General features: G+C 34.2%; 1 protein-coding gene across 3 annotated transcripts in view; it reads left to right on the top strand.

The window, feature by feature from the left end:
* The window catches only part of ADAM23 (ADAM metallopeptidase domain 23), a 214,023-nt gene that overhangs the window by 87,915 nt on the left and 103,007 nt on the right, over nt 1-23,101 (top strand). For all 3 annotated transcript variants that reach the window (XM_031958212.1, XM_031958213.1, XM_031958211.1), the window contains exon 4: nt 6,985-7,048. In XM_031958212.1, coding sequence (XP_031814072.1) covers nt 6,985-7,048 — 64 coding nt within the window. The remainder of the gene's footprint in view (nt 1-6,984; nt 7,049-23,101) is intronic.

The raw sequence follows: 23,101 nt of genomic DNA, 5'->3' as shown, positions 1-23,101 counted from the left end.
CCTGCTCAGGGCATGACCTGATTTTGAATATCTTTTGACTACATAACCCATTTTTTGAGCATCAGTGTTATGAGGAATAATCCATTTAAAAGCTGTATTCAAAGACTTTTGTACAAAATGCACTAGGTTATGTGAAATACTTTCTTTGAGGAAACAGTATTATAGTTCCTTGGAAGGAAATAAAGCTCTTTTAATTCACCTTCTTAATAATACTAGGAGTTATCATTAAAACATGTGACCCTCACTGGCGAAAATTTCCAAATGAGGAACTTCAAAATCCTTTTAGCAGTATGATCCAGAGTAACCTTTAAAGTCAGATTTCTTTCTCTGGGATCCAAGGAGCCTGGGGATGGATTTCAGAGACATGGTGAATTTGAATGGAAAAAATAATATTTTTATTTTCACTAACTCTTAACAGAAATTTAGCATTTTTTCCCCAATTATGAATGTTGGCAACAAACCACAGTGGCATTAGGCTTCCAGACTGCCAAAGGCATAAAAAACCTAATTTCTGCCTCACATAATAGCTATTACATAGATCTCTTTAGATTATCTGCTTTATCTGGAGAAAATTGATCATCCTGGAGTGTATGTATCCATCACTACCTACCCCTGCTTCGTGTGTGTGTGTGTGTGTGTGTGTGTGTGTGTGTGTATGTAACCACTGATGAATTCCACTAGCACTTTAAAAAATTCTATTAAAAATTGCCACCATGCAAAAGAGTGAATCATATTTTCTGTACTTGCTATGTAGCTGAGTTGTGTTCCACTGTGCCATATCAACTTGAAATTACTGCATAATTATGCTCTTAATTGCTTTAGTATATCTCACTTTGCTGAGTTGGAAGTAATTTCCTACATCATATACAGCAGTGCGTAAAGGATAATGATATTCTATCTATAGTCTATTGTACTTTGTGGGCAAAAGCTGCTGGCATTAATGAAGAATGTTGTGGTAAAATAATGTATTTGTTATGCAATCATACTGTCGACTGGAATAGAAATGTTGATAAATCTGTTTTCTGATTGGTTGTCTCTTAGGTCCATAATCTCAACCAATTTATCCCATCTTTGCTTTATTATTATTTTTTGTCTTATGCATAGGATATTGAGAATTTATTTGGATCTGCTCTTTAAACCTACATAGAATAATTTTCCCCTTTCAGAGGTCAGACTGCAGCAAAATCTTCTGAAACATAATCTTGAACCTTGAAATACTGCACAGAATTAAAGACTTCCTCTCCCCAAGTGCCTATCAGAAGGCAAAAATAGTAAGGATCATGTCCTTTATTTACAGAAGAGCTCCTCAGATCTTCACTCAGTGGCAGTTTATTCTTACTTAATACAAAGTTCTTACAGGAAGGGCATTCCCCAGGACAACAATGAAAAGTACAGCAGTCAACAGGAGAGAGAAAAAACTGGAGAACTGAAAGAACTGTGCTGGGAGATCCTATAATGAATATTATAGATAGAGAATAATAGTATACTATTGTATCTATCTATCTGTCTATCTATCTATATACATATATATGTTAGATATATGTGTATGTGTATATAATAATCAGGGGTCAGTTATCAGGGTTAGTGTCAGGGATTAGTTAAATTATGTTTTTTAATTAGTAAATTTATGTTTTTTAAAAGGATGTCACTCAAGTCTTATTAAAAATTAAACTTATGCTAAGACTTTATACAGTTTTTTTGAGATACATTTTCCAAAATGTGGATATATTTGAGAAAAAAATATGTTCTCTCCAAAATGGATAAAAGAAATAAAGCTGCTATCCTTTAAAGGAATAAATTCCATTTTTAGAAACTGTACATATACTGAGCCTCTTTTTTCCCCAAGAATGTCTGTTCTTCAGTTCTTCACATTCATGTTTGATGACTAGTAACTGTGCTGGGAAATGGGAAGAGAAAGAGAACTGAGTTTCTTGAAAGTTGCTGTTGGAACATGAGTTCAAGGGTGAAAACATGTTTTCTTCCCCTTTGAATCATACAGTTTTGCAAAACAAAAATTAAGTCTGAATCTTTATAGACTGTAGAAGACAACTATATCTTACCAGTTTCTATTTTCTTTCCTTTTTATATTGGAAACATTAGAAATAGTTATCATAACTTGACCAGACCAGCATAGGTTAAAGTCGTTGCAGGATCAATGACATTTGATACAAGTATAGATTTCATTATGTACAAAACATCATAGTAGACGCTAGTGTCTAAGAGATACAACCTGGCAGCTGCCTTTTTGAGGTTTGTAGTCAACTTGAGAGGGGGGAAGAAGAAGGAGAAGGAAGAGGAGGAGGAGGAAAGGAATAATGATAACTGACAAATTAGAGATTTTGAACCTGCATGATTTAAATATGGGGGTTTCTCTATGGAAATAGGGAAGCTTGATACTGAAATTGATTTGGGAAGGGCAAAATATTGAGTTCTGTTGAATTTGAAATTCTTATGGGTATCACAGATGGAGGTTTCCAACAAGAAGTTAGTGATGCACTGCTGGACCACAAGAAGGAAATTAATGCTGAATATATAGACTTGGAAGGTATCTGCATAGAAATGATGAACTCATAACAGCAGTATGAGATCACCAAGAAATGGGGAGGAAGAACAAGGATGTCATAAACATAAATAAAATGTAGATTTACTCAATTTACAGGCATGTTTCATTGTGTCAAAGTTTGTGTTTTGTTATTTTATTTAAAAAATATGCATTGTAAAGAAATTTCAGATAATAGAATTTGCATCATTTGTATATTTTACTGGTATATGGTTATATAATCTAATTTTTATGTGGCAGAAGCATAGATGTTATGTGTAAGAAATCCAAAAGATGTATAATATATCTAGCATAATACTTTTTTCCAGGGCTCCCACCTTTGTGGAAGAAGATCTCTACATGGAATTTATTTTATGCAGTTGTCTATGTCCTTACTTTGTGGAATTAGGTTGGCAGCATCAACCATACCTTAAACCCATTTGGAGACCTAAATAAAGACAGTCATAGAAGTCTTGGAGATAGTCTAGAAGAGGATTAACAACAATGTCAAAAACTTAGAAAAAATAATCAGATTTAGGAGATAACCGTGCATTGGTAATCATGGCAAGAGCAGTTTCAGTCAAGTGGTAGGCTCAGAATTTATTTGCAGCTTGAAGTTCTGTGGACAAAAATAATGGTCACTATGTGGTGGCAAGTAGCATCTCATTTGGTTGACAGACCCAGTGGATAGAATGTTGGACTTGAAGTCAGGAAGATCTGAGTTTCAATCTTGTTTCAGATACTTACTGACTACATCAAACTCTTTCACCTTCAGTTTTCTTATCTGTAAAATGGAGATAACCTTACTGGCTTCTTGTGATACTAAAATGAAATAATATGTGGAAAGGCTCTTGTAAACATTAAAATACTAGATATTATTATTAGTCACTGATCTTTTTGAATGCATCAGTCTGTATACAGTAAGCATATAATCCATTCTTTGTGTCATACTTAAAACTTTTCTGATTTAGCAAAATCTCTTAATTTTTTTTTTTTTTTGCTCCATTGCATAGCTAATGGAACTCCCTGGATCACCTTCTTACCACTTGAAGCATGGTACTTATTAATTTAAAAAAATGAGCTTGGGTTGGTAAATGAGGGGATAAATTTTATTTTTCTGAAGATTCTGCTGCATTAAAAACCATTCTTGTTGTTTAATGCATATGCGATAAAGAAGTGAATGTCTCTATCTCAGAGGAGTCTAGAAAATGACCTGGTAGACTTGCAGAATGATAATAGCTACAATTTTGCATGCTTATATTCTAGTGAATGAGCCACTTTGTCTTTCCTAGCTGAAGATAATAGAAGAGGGGGAAGCAATAAATCTTTTCCTTGGTTTTTTATTAATGTCTTTTTGGCTTGAAAAATTGACTTTTGAGTTGGCTTGAAAATCTTTCTACATTTCTTCATTGTTCACATTTAAGGAAAGATACTCTACAAGCTGAAAATAACTTTTTATATAAAACCATTTTAGAACCAATGCATAACATTCTCCAAAGACTTTAAATTTGTTACAATTGGAACAAAAAAAATCCTCTCTTGGAATGTTCATATCCCAAAGGATGGATCTAACCCATGTACTGGAGAAGAATTGAAAAGTTATTAATAAGCATGAATACAGAATCCAAAATGATAAATGACCATTTAAGAGCAAAAGAATTTACTTCCTGCCTCAGACATTCAGTAGCTTGATGATCTTGTCCCTTAATCTCCTAATATGTGTTTCCTTATTTGTAAATAAAAGAATTGAATTAGTTGATTTTTAAAGTTCCTCTGATTCTAAGTCTTATGATTTATGTAAATCACATTCCAATACCTTACCATGGCTTACTCTTTCTTGAAATGTATGTCAGGCAACATCTGACAAGTCCATGATGGGCTAGAAAGGTATGCAACTGGTGATGAGCTCTGTTTGTCATTTGAAGGCTTATCAAAATATTAACCAGGTGGTGATTTTCTTTGGAGGGAAGAGGGAAGCTCAATAACCGATTTTAAAAAGTCCTGTAGGATGAAATTAGAAAATTTCTGTCTTTTTCTCAAAAACGATGCTGATCGTAAATGTGACTTTTAAGTGTTGGAGGTTTTTGTTTGTTTTGCTTTTGGTGAGGCACTTAGGTAACATCTTGGAAAATTCTCTGTCCTAATTATAGAACTTAATACATTGACAAGTCTAAGATAACCACATGGTTTAATTTAGCTCATGAAAAAAGTAGCACTTATTCCCTGACCTTTTCTCCCATTTATTGGATTTCAGTAAATTTTTATTTAAGTTCTCATTGTGCTCAAAGCATTGTTTTAGGCAGTTTACAGGATATATAGACAAAATGAAACACAGGCCTTACTCTCAAGGATTTTACATTTCTAGTAGGGGGTAATGAGATTAAAATGGATACAAAAATAATGTAAAGTAGAATATGAAAGTTCATGAGAACAAGGGTATTATCGAATCTGATAAAAAAGGAAACTACTTTTCTGGTTGGATTGGGGTGAAGGGAAAGGTCAAGTAAGATGATTACAAATGAAATGGAAGATGATATTTATTCACCCAAAATATCAGAAATGAAAGGACTTTTGAGATCCCTTAGGCCCATCCCCAGTCTAATACATGAATCCTCTCTGTGATATCAATGACAAGTGATTAGTATCTGCTTGAACACCTTTAGTAATTACCTCTAGTAATTCACTGTCTCATAAAACAGCCTATTATATTTTTAGACAGCTCTAATTGTTAGAAAGAACTTCCTTATCTGAAATCTGCCTTTCTGCTACACTTCCCCAGAATGGTCCTAGATCACCTTTCTGATGTCTAATAGTTTCTATTTCAAAACCAGTTGAGATTAAGACTATAGTGACTTTCTAACTATAACTATAACTGTATAACTATATAACTATATATATAATAGTTATACAATGAATAAAATAATTTGAGATCCTGGGTAATTATGAAAAACTATATTTTGTGGTAATTCATTTCAAATTAAAAAGAGTTTATTGAGCACTTGCTATGTTCTAGTGAGAGTCAACTTGGCATATTGGATATTTATCTGTCTATCTGTCTGTCTACCTACTTACCTATCTACCTATCTATCTATCCTTCCATCCATCATCTATCTATCCATCTATTTATCCTTCTATCCATCTATCAATCCTTCTATCCATCAATGTATCCATCTATCTATTTATCATTCCATCCATCATCTATCTTTCCATCCATCATCCATCTATCTATTTATCCTTCCATCCATCATCCTTCATCCATCTATCTATCTATGCCAGCCTTAAAGTCAGGAAAGTCTGGGGTCAAATTGTACCATAGGATGCATACTTTGCTGCATGATTCTGGGTCCTAAGCAATTTTTTAAAGAGGATCTCACAGTGGTGACATCACAGATCCAGAATAAAGGAAGAACACTGGTGAATGTATTTTGGTGTGACACAGAGTTCCTGGTGTGTAATAGTGTCCTCCTGACCTATGATCTGCTCAGTCTCACATCTCTGCCATATATTATGAGACTGAATAAGGGAGGAATTCAGATTCTTCCCTTTACCTGAATTACTTTCCTAAGACAGTAGCTAATTGTCACAAAATATCACAATTTCTCAAAAATAATAGGAAAAGGAAATGATTTACTTCTTGAGTCTTTGGCCCAGCCTAAATGTGCTTTTCTTTTTCTGTTTTCAGGTAGTACTTTAATTATAATTGATAGGTCTGATGCATGTCCTCTACCTCTCTTATGGAAGAACTTAAGGGCATTCTAGTATATGTGTGTGTGTGTGTGTGTGTGTATTTATGTATATGTGTGTGTGTGTGTGTGTATTTGTATATATATATGTATATATATATATATATAAAACGATATATTACCTATATATGTGAGTAGTTAGAGTTAAATGACTTGTCTAGGATCACACAGCTAGTAAATGTCAAATGTCTGAGACCAGATTTGAATTCAGGTCCTCCTGACTCTATTTACTGTGCACTTATCTGCTCTACTAGTAAATAATTAATAATAATTTCTTGGGGAAAAATGTATAGAATGATTCATGAGTTTAATCTGCATAATTAATACTTTCTTCAGTCTAGATAAACAATAAAACAACAAAACCTTAATTTGTAGTTTCCTGATCTCTGAAGTGTAAATATTGTTACTTAGTAGTTTTAGTCATGTCCATCTCATTATGACTTCACTTGGAATTTCCTTGGCAATGATACTGAAGTGGTTTGTCATTTCCTTGTTCAGCTCATTTTACAGATGAGGAAACTGAGACAAATAGGTTAAGTGACTTGATCAGTGTCACATATCTAGTGTCTGAGACCAGATTTAAAGTTTTGAATTTATAGAGTTCAGTGATCAGCGTCATCTCAACATTCCTCATTTCCATGAATTGAATTTTGTGCCATTATCATTGGTGCATTAATGGCTCTTCTTTTCTTTCCTTTGCAGTGGCTTGCTATCCTCTAATTATGTAGAGATTCATTATGAAGATGGAAAACCACAGTACTCTAAGGTATGGTTAAAATAAATCAAGGTGAGCTATTTTTGGACGAAAAGTCTACTTTGGCAAAAACTCAATAAATGGTTCATTGTTTTAGTGTCTCTACCAGGCAAAAGGGTTCTTCTTTTATCCATGTAAAACACCTGCTGCCTTTTCTAATTAATTATGAGAATTATAAACTATTATAAATGATAAACTATGAGAATTATAAACAGTCTCCATAGATAGTGTGACTGAAACTACTAGGGATGTGAGTTCTTTATTCTTTTTCTTAATTGAGCTAATAGTAAAAGGTAATATGAATGTGCCTTATTCTAAAATATGTTGTATTAGTGAATTTAGGCAATATAAATGTGCCTTATTCTAAAATATATTATATTAGTGAGTTTAGGATAAATGGATGATTTGAGAAACTAAAAAGGTAAGCCACAAAGATTCAATTCAGAAACACTGAGCAGTTGTAACAGATTTGAAATTATAGAGCTGTTAGGCATCCCATGACCCTTTTAGTACTCTTGCCTTATTTAAAGTGAGGACATCAGGGAAGGATAGGATAATTGATTTGCCTCTGGTCTTGTAGCTAGAATGACAGTTAGTAATAGGTGTTCGATGAGGCTGACAGTAGTTTAGGTGAGAGGTGACAAGGGCCTGAAATAAAATAGTGGCCATGAGGCTATTTCTATAGAAGTAGAATAAATGGAACTTGATGTAAGGGAGAAGGGAGAGTCAGCATTGCAGAGATGCCCCGGGTGGTCATCATTGTCAAAAACCATAGGAACAACTCAAAGAGGATAACAAAAAGAAAATAAGAACAAATAACAAATAAGAAAAGTCCAATGGATTTAGTAACTAAGTTTCTCTGAAATAGTGGGACCAGAAGTCAGATTGGAATGAAGTGAGAAGAATGGTGAAGAAGTAGAGACATGATTTTAGGTGACTAGCTAGTAATTTTGCAGTAAATAAGAAAGAAAAGAAAGGATAGAGGGGGGAAATAGTGGGAGAGAGAGAGAGACAGAGACAGAGATTGGACATAGTAGAGTTTAAGAAAGAATTTTTAAGAAAAGGAGAATAGAGTATGCTTTTAGACAGTAAGGAAGGAGCAAGTAATTGGAAAGAGATGAGAGAGAGAGAGAAGTAATGATCAGTGGGGATGATCCTGGAGGAGATGTTAGGAAGGAAGGAAAAAAACAGGAATTTATCAAGTTCCAACTATGTACTAATACTGTGCTTAATTCTTTACATATGTTTCATTTGAGTCTCACAACTCTAGGAGATAGGTGCTGTTATTATCCTGATTTGCAGACAGAGGTTACTTAAGTGATTTGCCCAGGCCACACAGCTAGGAAGTATCTGAGATCAGATTTTAATTGAGGTCTACCTGACTTCCAACTTAGTACTCTCTTTACTATACTATTCCAGGAACTGAATCAGGAATACAAAAAGAAAGAAGAATGAGGGCTTTCTCTTCCTCTAAAGATGGAGCAGAAGAGACAATCGGTGAAGATGTAGAGGAGGTTAGAGGTGTGAAGGAGGATGGATAAGGAAGTTTTGGAAAATTTTTTGAATCTCTCAGTCATGTAGAAGATAAGATTATCTGCTTAGAAAAAGGTGATTGGGAATGTCTTTGGGAGCTTGAGGAGAATTTGGGATTTGGGATAACTTTTTTGATGAGTGAGAGTCAATCAGGGAGGATGAAAAGGATTATCATGTATTAGTGAAAATCCAGTTAAGATTTAGAGGATTTGAATTTGTAAATTTCAAGACTTCCTTCAGCCTGATTATTACCTAGGAGTAATTATGGAGAATGCAATACTAAGGATCTTTCTATAAGAGAAGGAGACTGCCTGAGTTGGTGGGGAATGGCCCTTCACTAAGGATCTTCAACTGAAGGGATTTGCTGGTGATGTTTTAGGAAAAAAAATTTTTGAGGAGAGGAGGAAATCAGAAATGCATTATACTAGATGATCTTTGAAATTCTATCCAACTTTGAGATTCAATGATTCTATGTTGGGGGTGTGTGGGACAAAGAATACTGGCTTAAATAAATCAAAGAGATTTCTCAAGGTAAAAACAGAAAGGAATTTTATTACAATCTCATGAGAAAGAGCATCTTCCTCCCAATAAGCAGTTAAGACAAGAAGAGGCAAGGCTCAGTTAACAGACAAGAATAAAATAAGGGTTTGGGGTAACACCTCCTATAGACTGGATCTTTGCCCTGATTAATTAGGACAAATGACTCACATTCTAAGTTGTAAATGAGGAAAACTTCCAACCCAATTTAGTCTCACAAAAAAAGGTCTTACTCCTTTCTGGAGTTTCTAGAGAAAGAAATCTGACCCTGGGGCACAGCCGACCCTCACTCACTCTTTAGAACACTATCCCGGACTTGTGAGACAGCTTTCACAGTTCACTTCACCCAGAGGTGACTGAGGGGTAAGGAATGGCAGGGCTCATAACTAGCCCTAGGACAAAAGGCTATAGGAACCTGGACTGGATGACATTAACTATGAAAGGAAAGGATTGAGGACTAAATAGAGATGATGGAATCTGAGAACCAGGAGAGTTAGAGGGACAGAAGGTCACACTAAAATTGAGTCAATATTAAGGTCTAGGAGGAGTGACCAGGAGGGAGAAAATGATTAAAAGTTGGAGAAGCTTCATTTACATATAAATCACAATCTGATTCTCAGAAATGGGTCACCAAAGAAGTGAGAGAATAAACTGTCATTTGACCTTTATCAGTTCTTCTGGCAGGGCTAAACTGTGCCCATGGAAAAACCACTTATGGAGGGGAACAAAAGGAAACAAGGAAGTGGGAAAATAGAGGTTAAGGAAAGGAGGAGAAAGAGAAGAGATCAGGAAGAAGTAAGAAATGATAACCACTAATCTAGTGCTCCTAACACTTTCCTCATTTATGTGACACAGGTCAGGCATTCAGCTGCAGAAAGGCACAAAGTTAGATCACATCTTCCCCTTAAGGGCTTTTCTAGCTGAGGACCATTAAGATCTCTCTTCCAGCCTTTGTACCGTAATATCTCGGTAATTTGATGGAATTTAGAGAAAACTAGTCTGAATCAATGAAAAGACTGCATTGCAGTGTTATTGTTGTTGTTTTGTAAAGGTCTATGGTTTTCTTCTCATCAGGTAACTTAAATTAATTGGTAATGACTTCCAAGTAGAAATCTTGTTTAAGCCTAATTAATTAGGTAAGAATTTGCAATGACTAAAATCAATTTTTGTCCCAGTCATGTACAGAAGTTCTTAAAATAGTGTGTTCAATGCAATTAAATGTACCAGGTACTAGGGATACACAAACAGAAATAAACTGTCCCTGTCTTTAAGTTGTTTACATTCAACTCAGAGAACATCATTCAAACAGAAAAAGAAAATCAAATATATACAAAGAACAAACAAAATCCTTTTCATGATTTGGGAGGAAATCTATTGGAAATCCAATTAAGTTATATATATGTATAAGTATATATAAAAGCATATATTAGTAATTAACACACAAATAAATACAAGTAATTTTTAGGGATGCCAGAAGAGCACTGAGAACCTAGAAGATTAAGAAAAATCTTGTGTAGTTAGTATTTGAGTAGAATTCTGGAGGCAGCTAGGGATTCTGAGAGGCTGAGGTGATGTTGAGATGTATTTCAAGTATGAGAGACAGCATGGGCAAAGGTATAGAGATTAGAGAGAGGATGTCTTTTATGCATTGTCTAAATGGATTAACCAAGCACTGGAAGTATTAATTAATCCCTAATTTGATTAAACACTTTGAAGGTGATTTGAAGTAAATTTTAGCTAAATCAGGCTGAATGATGAAAACTTTAGAAATAAATTGAGTCCTCATTAGTAAGATTTCATTATATTCTACAATTGTCTTTCCAATGTACTGATTGAGGAAAAGCATCTGAGCATAACAAGTGAATAATGTCTTATATCCCTTGGAGTCAGGGAGACCGGGTTCAAGTGTTGCCTTTGATGTACCCTAACTGTGTGACCATGGACACAGCTATAAATTGCATAATCTGGATCAACAGAGGAATTTTATACATTGTGAATTCCCTAATTCACTGACTTGAGATTTCATCAATTTGTATGTTCTAAATAATGTACAAGTAATTCCTGCCTTCCACTGAATACCCGAATGTCCAATGAAGATCCTTTACTTTATAGTTAGGAACAGATTTTTGAAATTTGCCATGGGTGGTTGGAATTTAAACTTAATGTATAAGTGACAGATACTCATGTATTACATTGTAGTTTTTCCTTTTTCTCATTGGGAGGTAAAAAAGAAGTTGCCTTGGAAGTCTTGGGTTTTGTTTAGCCTTCTTAAAAGTTAACACGATGGAACGTGAGCAGAAATGCTAAACCAGGCAAGATAGCAGTCCGTGGCAATTCTCCAAACCAGAGTCTCTTTCCCTCTACTGTGCCAGCAGCAGTGAGCACTGCGGTTGCTGAATCATGAGTCTTGAGTAGAAAGGATTGCACAGAAACTCTATAGACTCAGCAAATGGTCTGGCCACCTTGGTATGCTGCAGTAACTGGATCCAAATTTCGTGGAGAATTTCTGAGTCAATTGATTTGAGAACACAGGAGCTAGTTGGACTCTAGCAGTCATCTGAGTCCACAAAAAGGAAAATTTATCATCAAGAAAACTTTGGAAGGTGGCTACTCATTGAAACAAAGGATTTTCTGATTGGCAACAAGCCATCTTTAGTAGCCTGTTTGGTTCAAGCTGAGTTTTTCATTTAATGCTTTATTCCTGTTTCTGACATTTGAGCTAAACACTCATAAAGATTATCATCCTTACCTCTTACATGGTTGGGATCTTTGTATGAGTGGTCTCTCTCTGTCTTTATCTCTGTCTGTCTCTGTCTCTCCTTTCTCTCTTTTTTTCTCCTCTTCCTCCTCATTGTTGTTGTTCTTCTTTTTGTTCTTGTTCTTCTTCTTGTTGTTGTTTTTCTTCCTTCTTTTCTTCCTCTTTTTCCTCGTTGTCTTGTTCTCTTTCCTTCTCTGTCTCTTTCTCTCTATCTCTGTCTCTCCCTCCCTCCTCCCATAACAATGATTAAAACAAATAAATAAATATTGCCTGAAATGCTGTTGTAACAAATGCTGAAGTGGCACTATACCAGATGTGTGCTACCATGAAATTATGAAGAAGTTAAGCAATCCTTTATACTTTGGATGTATATTTCCTTCAAAGTTATGAAATATTTGAAATATGCAGTCAGATTTTTCTTTTAGATGGGACTTCCCTCTGTCTCCTAGCTAGAGGTTGGCATGGGAAGTTTAATCTTTGTTTTTCTAGAAAGCAGAAGTTTGCTATTCTTCAGGCAATCTGATAGCCCTTTGCTTCTGGGGCCTTCATAGTGCTTCCAGACATTGAGAATATCTATTTGGCCTTCATCATACTGAAATTCAGAACTTCTGAATTCCAAGTGATCCAACAATCTCAACACTCTTCTTGTTCCCTCTGCAGAAGGGATTACAGGTACTTAGTTCATTTCCTGATTATTCACACAAAATAGATTCAAAGATATTGACAATCCAAAATTATTTAATATTTGTCTTTGAAATTTGTTTTTAAAATATAGTTTACATTGTGAATGTGTTTCTGATTTTGTGGGAATTCTCTTCAAACAAAATTATTGTATTTTAAAGAAAATTAGTCTAGTTTTTACTAGCATGTCTATAGCCAGTCTTTACCTGGCCTCTGACCCCCTGTCAGGACGGGTCCAACTCACTCTCAGATGTTTGTCTAGTTTTACAAATTCAATTCATGTAAATAAACATTAAGTGCCTACTATGTACCAAGCACCATGCTATACTTTGGAAAATTCCAATGAAAAGTTGGTTTTTTTTAATGATTTCAAAGGATTTCTATCAATAATGTAAATACAGAGTAGGGTAGATTGCAAAACAAGTAATCAAATAACAGATCATTAAATTAAATAAATATGGAAGAAACTTCCCTGGGGAGATACAGTGTGGATACATAACATTATATGAGGGTCAAGAATTTCTTATGTAGTTAGGCAATTATTTTACAAATCTCTATATTTTTGTATATTGATACTTTTTAGGAGGACCATAATTATGGTTATACTTCCCATCCATATAGAGAATAAACTCTTGCCATCAATATAGATAGTTAACTGTGCTATAATTTCTAGTCATAGAGATTGCCTAGAGTGCTGAGAAGGTGCTTACTTATGGTCACATAGCCACTATCTGTTCAAAATAGAACCTGAAACCAAGCCTCCTGACAATAAGGGCACCTCTTTATCCCCTCTGTGCCTTCTAATTTCTACACTATGCCTCTTTAATCAACTTTATTTTTCCAGTGAGCATGGGTTTTATTGAGGAGTTCTTGCAATTCTGCCAGATTTGATGCAGTTGATCTAATGTCAATCACAAATAGGAATATCTGAAGGACTGGTAAAAGAATGTCTTCCATTTAGATTTTATGTAGGACATTATTTATGAAACCTTAAAGGTCTTAGGTTAGTATATATCTCCTTGTTTTGCTAGCAGACAAAATGGTTCAAAAGAATTTGGAAATTGTAGAAATTCATGCTTGTTCAGAGATGGGTTGGACTAGGTGCTCTCTAAGGTTCCTTCAGCTGTGAGAGTCCGTGTTCCTACTGACTCTCCTGTCCTAGAGTGGGAATAAAGCTATATTCCAGTAGTCCTCAAAGTGTAGTCCAAAGAATTGTTGGGGTCTCTGAAACCCTTTCAGAGGGTCTACAAATTTAAAATTATTTTTTATTTCTAATATAGTAAATAATTATAAATATAACCCATGTGAACAAAAACTCTTTGAACAGATCCTCGATATAGTTTTTTTTAACAACATGAAGATACTAAGAACAAAAGTTTGAGAACCACTGCTATATTCTGTCATAAATATGGCCCTATTCTTTGAATACAGTGTCATCTTATGCTGTACTGCCATCTTGTACACTTTGATCAGTGCCTTCAGTTTAAGTCACATATTTGGATGATGCTATTAAGAACTCTCTAGGAAAAGACTTATCTTACCCTTTTTTGTTATAATATCCCTAAAGGCTTACTAATTATATAGAACATAAGAATTAAATCCTGGAACAATGCTTCCTACCATCAGGTTATCTGATGGTCCTAAGACCTCTCATGAAATTTTGTTGAAATAACTCAGTCCTCTCATCCATAGGAAATGTCTTTTTATGTGGTCCAATGTCTTCTGCCATTGTTTTCCCCTTGCATTTACCCAGTTCACTTCTTCAAGATTACCCCAGTGTCCTCACACAGTTAATGTCTCTGCCCAACTTGCCTTGCCTGAATGATAAATTTTTGGAATCTCCCTTTGAGGAAATTCCCATACCACGTTAACTTTAAATTTGGCTCAGTTCATAACTCTGCCAAATTCTAATTCCCTTATCTGTATCACCCCATTACAATGTAAGCACTTTGAGGGCAGGAACTATCATTCTTTTTGCTTGTATTTGTCTTCTCAGCTCTTGGCACAGTGACTGCATAGCAAACACTTAAAAAATGCTTTATTTCCTGTAGTCATTGAATACCTAGAAGAATTTGAAGCTGTTCAAACTAATTTTTGGCACACTGTGACTCCTCAGTCTCAATAGTGTATTTCTAAAGTTCAGTTTTATAAGGGATTGGTTTATTTCATTTTTTGATCACAATCCTCATTTTCCAATCTAGTTTTTATCATTGTCTTCTGTGTCTAACTTTGTATCAAAGTCATGAGTATCAAAGGGTATGTCACTTTCATTTGGAGCATCTTGAGAAATTTTGTGAAGCACTTGACAGTTTTACCAGCTGCAGAAGATGTGGCTGTGTCAGCTACTGACATCTTCATAGGCATTTTATTTTTGCTCATTGTGGCTACTGTAGGTTGCAGTGACTTAATAACTCAAGAAATGATGCACTTTCTTATCAGTTCCACTAATTCTATTATATATATTGCCAAGGAGAACCAAAGAAGTATCATCCCATTTCATAAACTTAAAAATTCTGAATCAATTTAATTTTTTCTGTAGATGTTGCTCATTTTCTCTACTAGTATATTAACTCATTGGGCAGGGATTGCTTTTTACACAGTAAATATCAGAAATTAAATTGGTATTATGGTCTAATGATTCTTTGATTCATAGAACTCTGTGCTTCCTTTTTTACTGTTCTTCCACTGTCACTGTGCTACTAGTAGAATCTGTATAAAATTAAAGGCTGTTTTTAATTTTTATTTATTTCTTGAGTTGTTGTAGCTACTAAGTCAGAAGCTAAATGGTACCAACACTTGTGATTTTCTCATGTTATCCCCCACCCACTTACAAAACTCTCTATCCTAGAAAGTCTTGGTTATTCTATAAGGCCCAATTAAAAGTTCATCTTCCTCAAAACCATTCCCATCTACTCTTAGTGATTTTTCTCATCTTTGAATTTCTATTTCATTTGTGGCAGTCATATATTAAGCTATTTATAGTTTTGCATTGCTCACTAACTATCTTATATAGATTGATCCTATCTCCCCAACCCTATAAGATTCTTAAACAGCACATATCTAACATAACAGATAGTAAGTACCCAATTAATTCTGATGGCTATTTCTAGATATTATGGAGGAGTCTACCAATATTATAACTTGATATTGGCATATAACTTATTGTAAAGATAATATAAATAAGCTAACAAGAGGATATTATTGAAAATAGTCTTGATTTTTATTTTTCAGATTCAGTAATTAGAAAATATTCAATCAATTTAGTTTTCTCTTTTCCTTGTTCTTAGTTCAGTCAGAGAGAGTAAGACTGAAAATTTTATATATTATGAAAAATATTTTATTTTATATTATCCAATAAAATTCCAATTAAACAAACATTATTTAATCAGAGAATGAAATGTAGAAAATAGGTTTAAAGTAGCAGCAGTGAGTTACCAATTAAGTTAATGTACCATAAATTTTTAGGGGGTGAAATCAGCTTGACTTTGTGTTTTTCCAGTGATTCCTAAAAGCCTAGATGTAGGAACAGAAAAATTGGACAGTGGAGGTTATCCAGGAATGAAGAATTGCAGGTTAGGAACTGTGAAAGGTTAAAGGAGTGAAGGATTCTAAATTGGAAGCTAGAGAATCATTAAAGTGGCAGGCCATAGAATCAAGACTGAAAATAGAGACAAATGAAGTTATAGGAGGGAGACAGGTTGGGAGAAAAAGGAGGAGCCAAAGAACTAGAAATCCTGTTAAGGATAAATAAGAAATTTAGGGTAAATGAGAGAGTAAGAGGTGGAAGGTTAGGACATTGTCATAGAATGAAAATTTAAAGATCTTAGATAATAATAACTAGACTCATAATAATAACATCACTTGCATTATCACTTTTAGGTTTGAAATATTAATTGCATTTTATCCCCATAGCAGTCCTTGGTGGGAGGTGCTATTATTATCTTCACTTTGCAGATGTGGAAATCAAGGCAGAGGGAAATGAAATGTCCAGATTCACATAGCGTGTAAGTATTTGAGGTCAAATTTGAATTTAGATTTTTGTGACTTCAGGCCCAGAGCTCTCTCTATCCACTGTTCTACTTAGCTGTAGTTTCTACAGCTGTAGATTTCTTACAGATCGTGAAGTTCTTAGAGATAGTAAAGCCGCAAGTTTGACTGTATTATCAAGTGGCTGAAGTGTGGTGAAAGGGAAAGTCATTGGTGGATTAGAGAATTATGTGGTCAGGATTTTGTAGGGGCATCAACATGAATATTGATGTCCTCCATGAGTAGGACAGCAAGTTGTGGTTGGAGAGAAAACCTGTGAGCCAAGTGCCAAAATGATAGAAAAAGTAGGAAGATGTCTGTAAACAGATTCCTCAATATAAAATGAGAATAATAATTGGAACACTACTCATATATTTGTTTTGAAGTATTAAGATCAAAGGACAGGAAATGTGTGTTAGATATGGAATTAGAAAACTTGGATTCAGATCCCATGTCAGACATGAATTCATTTGCTCCTTTGGAACCTTAGTTTTTTCTGTAAAAGGGGGAACATAAATTATACCTACCGTATAGAATTGGTTTCAAAAATATTTTTTGTTTTATTTCTCTTTATCACAATCTTTATAGACATGAACAAAAATGAGAATTTTCATATAAAGTACAGAAAAAGAGAATTATTCATGAAGCCATTAATCTTAATTATGAACATGTTTTTTAAAAAAGCAATTCAACAAAGTAGCTCTAATACTGTCCCACTTATGTAGATACTTTTTTTTGACATCACTAAAAATCTTTCCTCAAGCAAAAACAAAAAAATGCTTTTCATTGTGACAAATAAATATAATCAAACAAAACCAAACCATACATTGGTTGTATCTCATCCTGCCCCTCTAATTCATCATTTCTCTATCATGATATAGGAAACATGACTTATCATCAATCTTTTGGATTGATGTCTGCTTATTGTATTGATAAGAGTAATTAATTCTTACTAATGAAATAGTAATCACTAGAATTTGCATAGCTCTTCAAGGTTTACAAATTGTTTTATGTGCTATCTAATCCTCACAACCACCATGTGAGGCAGCAGCTATTACATCCATTTTAAAATGGAAAGATTGAGGTAGGTGGAGGTTATGTGATACGCTTAGACAGTAAATGTTTGAGACAATGTTTGAATTAGGGTCTTCCTGAATTAAGGTCTAGAATTCTAGCCACCATATTATCTAATTTTCTTAAATCTTTCTAATTTTTTTTCCTTTTCAATGTTGTAGTTATTATATAAATTATTTTCTTGGTTATGTTTACTTTTTCTGTATCACATTATACAATATTTTCAAGTTTTTTCTGAATTTTTCTCTTTTGATGATATTCATATGGAATTCTTTAATCAATGTTCTTTTTGTTTCTAGTTTTTTATTATAGCAAAAATTTGCTATAAATATTTTTGTACATATGGATCCTTTTCTTCTTCTTTTTGGATCTTTTTGATGTTTAAACCTAATAATATTATCACTGAGTTTAAGGGTATGAATATGAACAGTTTAATGATTTTGGGGAGGCATAGTTCCAAAATGCTTTCCAGCATAGCTGGGCCAATTTTTAGCTTCATCAATAGCATTGGTATGCTTCTACCCAGGTGTTGTGAATATTAAATGAGTTAATATATGTAAAGTGCCTTTTTAATGTGTTACATATACATTAATTGTTAATACTACTATACTGTTCATAGAACTTTGGAAATTTTTAAAATCTTAGATAATGAGATTATTATTATTGTTATTATAGGAACAAGCTTGTAAGAAATGTAATACCATCAGAAGACAGATGTCTTATTCAAAAATATGTAAAACATAAATATTTCAAACCAGAGAAGGGAATGTTGTACCTTATAGGTTGTATAGTCTTTGGCTTATGTTCATCTGGTCTGTGGGAGGTTTTCTAAAATTAAGTATCTGCCAGCCATCTCCTCCCTCATAAGTAAGGGCAACAAATTAAGAATCGTTTCTATTTTAAGTGTGTGCATGGTGGAAAGTGAAAAAGATGCCAATTATGACAAAACAGTATATTTCAAAGGTAGCTTTTAGGTAAAAAGGAATTATTTGCCTTTGTTAATATGAGGAAGTCATCTTCTGGGGATTAGAAAAGGTGGGAATTCTATAGTTTGGAATCTTAGATAGTATGATATTTTACACTTGAGTTCCTGCCCCTTCTCCCATTATCCTTTTGCTTATTCTGTCCATTGTAGCTGAGAAAAATGTCATTTCAAGGACATAGCTAGTCTTTACTGAAGTATTCATGTTGAGAAAATTATAGGGTGATCCCAGGTTATTACATTAGCTTGACTCGTTTAAAGTTTATTTAATAGTCCTCTCTGGGTCCTTATTATTCTCCAATTCAGTTTGAAGACTCCTCTTCTAAGTGTCAGTCCTTACATACCAGTTTTCCACATTCAGGTTTAGATGAAGCTTTCTCTTCTCACCCTATAGAGCCCAATCTGGGTATCTGCTTTAAGCAGAAATTCATTTCTGAGAAGAGGATCTCTTAGCCAAATCAAGATGTTCTATGGGCAGCTAGGTGGTACAGTGGATAGGACACCAGCCCTGAAGTCAGGTGGACCTGAGTTCAAATCTGAATTCAGACACTTAACATGTCCTAGCTATGTAACCTTGGGCATGTCACTTAACCCCAATTGCCTCAGCAAAAAAGAAAGAAAAGATGTTTTAGATATTCTCTTCTCAGCACTGCCCTCAGAAAACTCTTAAGAGAAATAGGGACAATTGTTAGAATTTTCTTCAGGACGTTTTTGTGAGTGGAGGGAGAGGGAGCTGGTAGAATGACAATAATAGTTGATGTTAGACCATCAAGGCAAACTAGGTTTGCTGATATGTATGCTGCAGTGGGTAGAGTGGCAGACCTTGAGTCAGGAAGCCTCATCTTCCGACCTCAGTCACTTCCTAGTGATATGACCTTGGACGAGTCAATTAACTCTGTTCATTTTTCTCATGTGAAAAAAAAAAGTGAACTGGAAAAGGAGATTGCAAATGATTCTAATATCTTTGCCAAGAAAACTCCAAATGGGGTCGTGAAGAGTCGGATATGACTGAAATGTGAAAATACTAGATTTGGAGTTAGGTGGCCTGGATTCAAATCTCAGCTTTGATCATTTTTATTATTGTGTGATCAATAAAGTTACTTAACCTTTCTTGGCCTAAAGTGTTACACTACATAAATGAGAAGCTTTATTTAATGTGTAGGTAGGGGTATGAGCAAGGTCTGGATTGGCATTCTCTCCCTCCTTTGTCTTCTGATTTTTTTTTGGTAGCAAGTTTTAATCTTTTTCTTATCTTGCTCATCTCTCTTTTCTTTGTGTTTTTTCACTGCCCCTTAATAACTATGAGTTTAAAGTTTATTCTTTTTTATAACTTAATATTTTATGTTCTTGATTATTAATTTAAAAAGTGGCTGAATGGAAAGTTTTTTCATACAAAACTCAATTAAATTGGGTTTTTCTTGCATGTGGCTCTTGATTAAAATTTCCCCCTTTGGGCCACTTACCCTCTGTTGAAAAAAGCTTGTTTTCCTCACAGACTAAATTAATAAACTGCTATAAATATTAGAAAAGCATTTAATAATGACCTATCCAGATTAAACCTAGTTCAATTGATTCATCAATCAATCAATCAATATCTATTAAGCACTTACTATGTACCATGTGCTGTGCTAAGCTCTAGGGTTACATAAAAGAAGCAAAAATCTCTGCCTCCAAAGGGCTTACAAAGGATCAACATGCAAACAAATATATACAAAAGAAGCTATATATAGGAAAAACAGGACATAATTAACAGAGAGGAAAATACTGGAATGAAGAGGGTTAAGGAAGGCTTCTTATTAAAGGTAGAATTTTCATTGTCTTTATAGATTGACCTAATATATCAGGTACATTTTTTTTAGTTCTTCAATTCTGAAGTCACAGGTTCAAATCAATATTTGAAGGAAGTAAGTGTTGCAGGATTAAGAGTGCTAGACTTGAAGTCAGAAAGATGTGGGTCTTGCTAGCTGTGTTAATTTGGGCAAGCCACTTAACCCCTGTCTGTTTCAGTTTCCTCATCTGTAAAATGGGGATATTAATAGCACCCACTTCACAGGGTAGTTGTGAAGATCTAAAGAGAAAGTACATATAGGGATGTGCCAGCCATAAAGTGCTGAATACATCTTTGAATACATCTCAGGTTATGAAAAGAAACCAAGGGTTAAAAAATGATGTCATTATGAAATCTAGGAGGCAGATGACACTGGCTCTTAGCAAAGCTATTTTGAGCTGAATAGTACATTTTAGATGAGACATTAAGAATTTATATAGCACTGGTACAGCCAAACTGTCCTAACACATTATCAATTAAACTACTTCAAGAACATTTTTTTCTCATTGAATTTAATGAGGTTCAATGGTGAGACTGAGGGTCTCAAGTTCCTCACTTTTAAGACACTTTCACTTAATCTCTGCAAGGTTCAAGTTTAGGCAGATAATATTCCCAATACATAATTTAAAAAAGTATTGCTTTGTCAATCATCTAATATTAAAAATTTCTAAAAATTCTTAAAAAATTAAAAAGAATCTAATATTAAAAAAAACAATCAGGCATAATCTGTCAGTTTACAAGACTGAGTTATTGGAATGTCATTTATTCAACATTCAGTAAATATTTAATAAGTGCCTACTAACATAAAACTTTATTTTAAAAATTACTTTTGGATTAGACTTGTGAACTGGGGAGAAAATTCCATCAATCTATGTAGGAAGATACTTGTTTAGCAATTAGCATATGTCTTAGAGAATTGTCTGAGTCACAGAGAAATTAAATGATTTGCTGAGGCAAGACCTGAACCCTGGACATTCTAGATATGAAGATTGTTTGATGTCTATTTTCGTCATATTCTTTCAGATCTAAACTTCATGGAGCTACAGTTCATTTAAAATTGGTATGTAGGGCTTTATTAATAAAATGATAATGATTTCAAGGTTATGTGTCTAAAGGACTGGTACAATGATGGAAATAGAGTTATGATGGTGATTTGAACTGAGAAGTCTTTTGAGAAGATCTGAGAAGGTGAGGAGGCTTGGATATATATAGGTGGAGATATCTAGTAGGTAGAGGGAAATAAAGGACTTACTTTCTAAGTAGAAGATGAGCTGCAGATCTAGCTTTGGAAGTCATCTATGTAGAGATGGAAATAGAAGCTAGAATCGTGGATAAAATAATCAAAGAAGCAAGTGTAGAGTAAACAGAAGAAACTCAAAGATAGGATTGTGGGATATATCTCAACCAAGAAATGGGAGGAACAAACAGAAAAGGAAACCAATAAGAATAGTTAGAAATGTAGAAAAAGTACCAGGGGAATGCAGTGTTGTGGAAGTTAGCGAAGGAAAGAATTACTGAGGGGGAGGGATAGTCAACAATGTTAATTGCTTCAGAGAACTGAGAGGAGAGAAAAAAAGCTATAGGATTTCTCAATGAGGAGTTTGATAGTGACTTTACCCAGTTGTTTCAATTAGATAGTGTAAAAGGGGATACTGGGATACTGACTCTGTGTAGTGAACAGGTAACCTTTTTTGCACATGATTTGTTGTTTAAATATTGCTTTTTCTGGGAGAACTCTGGTGAGAGAATTGGAGAAATTTCTTTTTTTTGTTGACAATTCAAATTCACAAAATGCTAATTTTGAATTGTGATGAAGAAAAGTGATCATTCTATCTATATATACCATGTATATCTATATCTATATATGTATGTAATGTTTTTGTATCAATATTTACCTTTTAACATTTGGCTATCTCCTGCTTTTATATGTCTACTGTTCTTGCTCTTACAACCTAAAGTGATTTCTTTTTCTGTCTCAGACTTTATTTGATATCTAAGAAATACAGCAAGAAGGCATTTGCTCATGGTATTTTTAAAACTAGACATAGGTCTGAAAAATTGCCAGCAAGCACTCTTCTGGTACTACATTTTTTTTTTTGTAACTAGATTTAAAAATAGACATAAAACTCAATAATTCTTCTAGTATCAAGTTGGAATATGCTGGATTGCTTAATGTACTTAATGTAACTGCATGATTTAGGGTAACCTGGGGAATGATAATGTGTATAAAGGATTTGCTGGCTACCTTCAAGTCTCATTTGATATCCAGGATCCCTCAAAATTGTGTCAAGGGAGTTTTCCTGGGATATGTGACATTTTTGTCTTCCATTAAATTCTAAAAGGAGCTAATAAATAATGCCATTCAGATTGCCCCATGCTTTGATTCATGGAAGAAACATTTATATCCGATAACTGCAGGATGGCATTTTCTTACTAATCCTAAATGGAAAAGCTGAAACTCAGTTCAAAAGTAGAAAAAAGAACCTTCATACTAAAATCCAGAAAATCCCTTAATTACTATATTATTGAATTATACTGGAAAGGTCGGGTGAATGCAGGAAGCATGACTAGATGGCATTTTGTTCTGAAAAGGATTTGAGAGGTTTTGTGGACTACAAAATAAATATATATCAGCAATCAAATATG

Source organism: Sarcophilus harrisii, chromosome 3 (assembly GCF_902635505.1).
Source record: "Sarcophilus harrisii chromosome 3, mSarHar1.11, whole genome shotgun sequence".
Classification (NCBI taxonomy): domain Eukaryota; kingdom Metazoa; phylum Chordata; class Mammalia; order Dasyuromorphia; family Dasyuridae; genus Sarcophilus; species Sarcophilus harrisii.
The sequence above is the reverse complement of the archived record's forward strand: the minus strand, read 5'-3'. Positions and strand labels throughout refer to the sequence as shown.